This window comes from Fonticula alba (assembly GCF_000388065.1).
Source record: "Fonticula alba strain ATCC 38817 unplaced genomic scaffold supercont2.6, whole genome shotgun sequence".
NCBI classification, from domain to species: Eukaryota; order Rotosphaerida; family Fonticulaceae; genus Fonticula; species Fonticula alba.
Window position 1 is genome coordinate 1,054,601 of NW_009242976.1, and position 6,570 is coordinate 1,061,170.

A 6,570-nucleotide genomic window follows, 5' to 3' on the forward strand; every position below is an offset into this window, starting at 1 on the left:
CCTTCCTCTCCCTCTCCCCTCCTTCCCCTCCCTCTCCCCTCCTTCCCCTCCCTCTCCCCTCCTTCCCCTTCGTCTCCCCCTGACGCCGGCCATCCCCCTGCGCCCCGGACCCATGTACCCTCGTGCGGCCGAGCGACTGTGGGTCCTCTGGCTGACCGTCTGGCTGGGTGCCTGGGTCCCGGGACGCCTGGCCGCCCTTTCCCCAACTCATGGATCCCCCGCGGCCAGCGACAACCCGCTGGCCGTGACGGATTACATCCTGGATCCGGACGGCTACATGCTGATGGAGCTGCAGCTGGAGCCCCACATACTCGTGGACCCGGACTACGAGTATGATCCGCGCCTCCCATGCGACGACTCCAGCGATGGCTACACCAGGCTGTGCGAACCCCCGAAAGTCTACTACAAAAATGGCTGCGTGGACGCCTGTCCGTCGGACCATTTCATGAACCCCTTTTCGCGGGCGTGTATCCGGTGCGGGGCCAAGTGCCTGTCGTGTGACAATATGTGCTCCTGCTCCCAGTGCCAGCCGTCGTCCTACGCCTTCGGGCCCAATTGTGTGGCCACCTGCCCGGACTCGCTGGCTCCGGATCTGGAGCGGCTCATGTGCGTGCCCTGCCAGGACCGGCAGTGCCTCGACTGCTCGAGCTCGCACCGGATCTGCAAGGAATGCGCCCCGGGGCTGGCGCTGCAGGAGGGCGTGTGCGTGGATGTCTGCTCGGTCGGGTGGTACTTGACACCGACGAGCCCCACGCCAACCTGCCAGCCGTGCCATCCATCCTGCCTGGATTGCGAAACATCCAACCTGGCCACCGCCTGTACCGCCTGCCCGCCACCGCTGGTCCTGCGCCAGCCGCCAGCTCCAAGCCCCCCGGTGACGGCCAGCGACTGTGTCGAAGACTGCATGAATGACCCCTCCCAGTGTGCCATCTGCCGGGAGGGATGCGCCTCATGCAGGCTCCGTGTCCCGGGCGGCGACCGCGAGGACTCGCTGTGCATCAGCTGCCAGACAAACTGGTACCTGCTCGGGGATCAGTGCGTCCAGGCCTGCCCCTCGAAGTATGCCCAGCTCCCGGGATTCTGCGCTCCCTGCCATGACACATGCGCCGAGTGTGCCGGCGGGTCCGGCTTCAACCAGTGCACCCTCTGTCCCCCGGGGAGCCTGCAACAGGCCGGCCAGTGCCGGGAATCTTGCGAGGTCAATGGCTGGTTCCAATCTTCCCCGACCATGTGCAGCCGCTGCCACGACACCTGCCTCCAGTGCAACGGCCCGGCAGCCACCCAGTGCCTGGTGTGCAACCGGGGCCGGCTTCTCGTCCGGGACGCCGGCTCGCAGCGCTGCGTGTCCACCTGCCCTGCCGGCCTCTATGCCGACTATGCCATCAGCGAGTGCCTGCCCTGCTTTGGCACATGTGCCAGCTGCTCCGGCCCGGGCAAGAATGCCTGCTTCAGCTGCATAGCCGGGACTTTCCTGCACAATGGCGAGTGCCTGATCCACTGCCCGGGCGGCATGTATGGCCATGCGCCGGCCAATGGGACCGGCACCTGCCAGCCCTGCCCGACGGGGTGTGCCATCTGCTCCGGGCCCCTGGCCAGTGAATGTGGGCAATGTGTGGCCAAGTGGTTCTTCCTGCCCAGCAGTCCCGAGCCCGGCTCGGCGTCGAGTTCCAACTCGGCGTCGAGTTCCAGCTCGGCCCCAGGCTCCGGCTCGGCCCCAGGCTCCGGCTCGGCCCCAGACTCCGGCTCGGCCCCAGGCTCCGGCTCGGCCCCAGGCTCCGGCTCGGTCCCAGACTCCGGCTCCACAGCATACATTGGCATGACTCTGGGCACTTGCTTCAGCACTTGTCCCGCCGGGACATGGGGCAACCCAACGACCAGCCTGTGCGAACCCTGTGCCGGGCTGTGCGCCGCCTGCTCCGGGCGAGTTGATTTCTGTACCGAATGCGCCGGGCCCAGCATGTGGGCCAGCCTGGGGGGATCTTGCTCGGCGGAATGCCCCACTGGGGAGGCTCGACCCGCGCCGACACATGCGGATTACTCGATCCGCCGGTGCCGGGCCTGCCATGCCTCGTGTGCCCGGTGCTCCCTGGCCGAGTCTCCCTCCGCCTGTGAGGCATGTCCTGTGGGGCACTTTGCCCTGGCACCGGGGGCCTGTGTGCCTGAGTGTCCGAGCGGGTACTACGAGGCCGCGTGGGCGGCTGATCCCGGGCTTCCCGCCGCGGATCTCGGCCAATGCATTGCCTGCCCGCAGGGCTGCGACAAGTGCACCGGGCCCCCCGAATCGCAATGCATCCGATGCAAGCCGGGCCTCGTCCTCCACGAGGGCACCTGCGTGGCATCCTGTCCGGCGACCCAATTTGTCGAGGTCAATGGCGTGTGCCAGGCCTGCCCGAGCAGCTGCCTGATCTGCCGGCCGCCCGACCAGGCGTCCGGGCCCGAGCCCACGTGCAGCCGCTGCCAGGTGGATTTCTGGCTGGCCCAGGCCGAGCCCTCGGCCTCCGGCGCCAGCTCCATTGCTGGCCCCGGCACCCTCGCATGCCTGGCCAGCTGCCCGGAGGGATGGTATGGTGGCACGCTTCCCGGGGCCGGTGGCGGTGTATGCCTGGCCTGCCATGCCAAGTGTGCCACCTGCAACGGGCCCGGCCTCGATGCCTGCCAGGTCCTCTGGTGCGAACTTGATCAGACCTGCCCCGAGGAGCCCGACAAGCGTGCGTGAATCTGAACACGGGGAGGGGGCGGGGGGGGGGAGGCTGTAGGGGCCGCACGCGGGCCACCGTGCGGTCCGCGGTCCAGGCACCCATCGGTGGCCGGCCCTGCCTTGGGGGGGGGGGGGGGGGGGGGGAGAGAGAGAGAGAGAGAGGGCTCTTGACCCCCTTCCCCCCTGTTCCCCGTCGCGAGGGCCGGTCCCCCGCTGCCGGGGAAGGGATCGAGAAGAGGACGTGCGTGCGTGAGTGAGAAGAGGAGGATGCACGGGGTGCTCGCGCAGGCAGAGCCGCAGAGCCGAAGCCGGAGCCGGTACAGATTCCTCAAGGGCCCTATGCACACGGGCGACCCGCCGGAGGAAGGACAAGGGACAAGGGGCGAAGCCGAGTAACGCGCCGTTTCCCACTTGTCCCCAGGGTTTCTCCCCGGCCCCTGGTCGGGCGACGGGCAACGGGCAACACTTGAGGCCGCCGGCAGGAGGGAGAGGTGATAGGCCGGGCTGGGACCGGGGGGGCGCTGGGGGGGGTCCCAACGCGGGGGGGGGGGGGGGGGGGGGGTGCTTTCGCTTGCCCGGGCCTTTCTGACGCCCTCACCCCGGCACAAACATCAGCCTCCAGCGCCCGTTTGGAGATCATCATCCCGGCCAGCGTGGTGTCGGGTCTGGTGGTTCTCCTTCTGCTGGCGGCCGTGGTGGTTTTGCTGTACTCCCGATCCTCGAGGCGCTCGACGGCGACCAAATCCCGGCGGGATATCGACCCGGCCGACAGCGAGTCGGCACAGCTCGTGCGTTGGGGGACGCCCCTTGCCACATCTCCGGCCCTTTTCCTGGGCTTGTCCCGCTCACCACTCGCCCGCTTCGCTCCCGTTCCCCCGGCCCAGAGCTACGACATGACCGTGCTCAATACCATCACCCGTACGCAGAGGCGGCTCGGTCCATGGACACGGGCTGCTGCCGATCCTCGCACGCACCGCCACTACTGCCCCGCGACACATTATGCCCACCGTCTGACACTCGGGCCCCGCTTCCGACGCCTCCGCCACCACCGCCACCGCCCTGCCAGACCTTTCGCTCCCCGGCTTCCTGCTGGTCAATTTGGACATCGACTTCTACCGCGACAAAGCGCCCACCGAGGAGGAGGACGACGCCCTCCTCGGCCAGGGGTCCCAGGCCAGCGTCTACAAGGCGCGCATCCTGTCCCAGGCGTGTCGCCAGCGGGCCGACAGCGAATGGGCCGCCATCAAGCTCTTCAACAGTGCGTCATATGCCCCCCCCTTAGGCCCCTGGCGCCGGTGCTGGAGACCTCATCGCCTCTCCTTGCAGACTAACATGCCTGCCCGTCCATTGGCCAGGCTCCCTGCTGCCCAGCGATGCGGAGGGCGCCTTCCAAAATGAAGTGTCCATCATGTGGTACGTTGAGTCCTCCGCCGGCCTGCCCTTGCCCTCCTGTCCTCCCCCGAACACGGTCGGACACACACACACACACACACATGCATGCATACATGCATGCATGCACAGACGCATGCACGTAAGCCATCCGTCTGACTCCCTCCTGTCCTTAGGGCACTTCAAGGGTCGCCACATGTGGCCCGGATGATCGGCTACTCCGCCACGCCTCGAGCTATTGTCATGACGTACTACAGCGAAAACCTGGAGAACCTCCTTCACCGAGACGAGATCGAACTTGACAGTGTCAATACCTTCCGCGTGGCAAGCGATGTTGGTGCGTTGAGCATGGGCATGTCCCCATGTCCGAGTCACGAATGCCCGGCGGCCCTCTCGCTCGTCGGCCGTTGCCCGCTGCCCCCGCCCCTGTCTCTCCCTCTCGCGCTCTCTCTGCTTTTTTTTCCAGCGACTCACATCATCGATGGCGGCCAATGGCCGGCACTTTGGTCACCAGTCAACGGCATGGTCTTCCTCCATGGGGAAGGGATTGCCCATTGCGACTTGAAGCCCGGCAATGTGCTGCTGTCGGTTTGCACGCAAACCGGCCGGCTGAGCGGCGTGCTGACGGACTTCGGCGTTTCGCGTGCCGTGGCCCGGGAAACAACCCTCACCATCAAAACCGAGATCGTCGGCATGAGCATCAAATTCGCCTCGCCCGAGGTTCGCACACGCCCACATCGCCGCCCCCGCCCACACACTCCGCCCTGACGCCCTGCCACTTGCCACCGACAACCCACCATGCGTTGCAGATGATCCGCATTTTCACCCTGCCCAAGGGCGTTTCTCGCGTCGAGGCGACCATCTTCCTGGAGTCCGATATCTACGCCCTCGGGATTCTCCTCTGGAGTATGGTGTCCAAGTCGACCCCGTGGAAGAGTACGCCGGGAGGCTTTGTCCACTCCACCGCTCGTGCCATTGACGTGCCGCCATCCATGCTAACGCCCCTTCCTTTGACTTTCTTTGTCTGTCTCCCTCTCTCCTCCCCTCCTCCGCGCCCTTGCTCTCTCCCTCGCTCGAACAGACCTCTCTACGACCGAGATCCAGACCATGGTCCTGTCCGATCAGCGCCCACCTGTTGACCAGGCGGCCATCCGCCTGGACTTGGATGCCCCGCATGTCCGGTCACTGCTCGACCTGGCGGTGAGATGCTGGAACGGCGATCGCAGCATGCGCCCGACATACACAGACCTTGTGGGGCTCGAGTGGCTGACGCAATAGCCTCGAGCTTGGGCACATTGTGACGGCCCTGGCAGGAGTTGCCCCGTCACAGCACACACAAAGAGAGGGAGAGAGCGCGCGCGCGAACCCCATGTGCACAGCCATTCCTTGCTCCCCTCCCTCCGCCGGAAAATGAATCGAAGAAAAAACAACACACGATGCACATCCTTACACTGCCACATGGGGGGGGGGGGGGACTTCATGTTGCTACACAGGCAATCTGCTTGGCTCCCGTCCCATGGACAGGTGGCTGGCCATCAGCGGAGGGCGCTTCCCGAGGACTTGTGGCGCTTTTCGCCATGGAATCCCTTGCCACTGGTTTCGGACCCAGTGATGTCGCTGCCAGAGTAGTAGTGCGGGGCCACCTCCACCAGCCATGTCGGGTCGATCTCCGTCACCTGGCGCATGAACTCCCGCGAGGTGAGCATCAGCTCGTGGTAGACAACCCACTCGACCGGCGTCTTGTGAAGGGTGGACGAGGGGTGGATCTGGCAACAGGAGGACCAGCCAAAGCAAGTGCAAGCATTCCAGGTGAGGACATGTACCAGCGGCCAGGGCGAGGCAGGGGGGGGGGGGGGATATCGCAGACGTACGAGCACAGTTTGGTTGGACTTGCTGGTGCGGAAATCCTTGCCGGAGATGTTCTTCTGGGCCGCGTGATAGAAGAACCCGGCTGTGATGGCCTTGCGAATGGCAATGTCGTCCTCCTCATTGGACACAAGCTTGATCTCCACGCGCTCCAGCAGCTTGAGAAGCTGGTCGCGCACATCGCGCGCATGGTTCATCGAGCGATACTGGATGAAGTTCTCGAAGCACCACTGAACCGAATAGTTGGTCTCGACCCACTGTGGAAATTATTTCCATGTCAGCATCGCACGCCGGTGCGGGGGTGTGGGTGCAGATCTTGCGAGGGGAGGGAAGCGCGGGGCCAGCACCGGGCCACACGACGTACCGAGTTCCAAACATTCAGCAGGGTCATATGGTCGCCATGGGGACGTGTCAGCGCCAGGCGGGCATTCTCCGACTCGGACTTGCGGTCTTTCGGCGCATAGAAGACCGAGCTGTTGACGCTCAACATGGCGCAGATGGTGACAATCTGGGGGAGAGAATCGAGTCAGGGACTTGCCTGTCGGGGCATGGGGGCGATATCAGGAGAGAATGCCAACCCCATGAGGCGCCTGCCGAAGGGGGGGGGGGGGGGGGGG

At 65.6% G+C, this 6,570-nt stretch overlaps 2 protein-coding genes across 4 annotated transcripts in view; one reads left to right on the forward strand and one right to left on the reverse strand.

Moving 5' to 3' along the window:
- Positions 1–9: 9 nt before the first annotated feature.
- On the forward strand, positions 10–5,530 carry H696_03905 (TKL protein kinase). Of its 3 annotated transcripts, none has more exons than XM_009497768.1 (10): positions 10–1,718; positions 1,755–2,708; positions 3,314–3,486; positions 3,583–3,616; positions 3,765–3,956; positions 4,054–4,111; positions 4,264–4,424; positions 4,602–4,807; positions 4,897–5,023; positions 5,169–5,530. In XM_009497768.1, the coding sequence occupies exons 1-10, from the start codon at positions 113–115 to the stop codon at positions 5,363–5,365; spliced, it is 3,708 nt and encodes a 1,235-aa protein (XP_009496043.1). In that variant the 5' UTR covers positions 10–112; the 3' UTR covers positions 5,366–5,530. The 3 variants fall into 3 exon arrangements, with proteins under 3 accessions (XP_009496043.1, XP_009496042.1, XP_009496041.1); XM_009497767.1 differs by having other exon boundaries at positions 10–1,700; XM_009497766.1 differs by having other exon boundaries at positions 10–2,708.
- A 92-nt stretch (positions 5,531–5,622) lies between these two features.
- Positions 5,623–6,570, reverse strand: part of H696_03906 (adenosinetriphosphatase) — a gene marked incomplete at its 3' end in the record, with an annotated part of 4,208 nt that continues 3,260 nt past the window's right edge. The window contains exons 8-10 of the mRNA XM_009497769.1: positions 6,318–6,461; positions 5,959–6,210; positions 5,623–5,853 (exon numbers count right to left, since the gene is read on the reverse strand). Coding sequence (XP_009496044.1) covers positions 5,623–5,853; positions 5,959–6,210; positions 6,318–6,461 — 627 coding nt within the window. The remainder of the gene's footprint in view (positions 5,854–5,958; positions 6,211–6,317; positions 6,462–6,570) is intronic.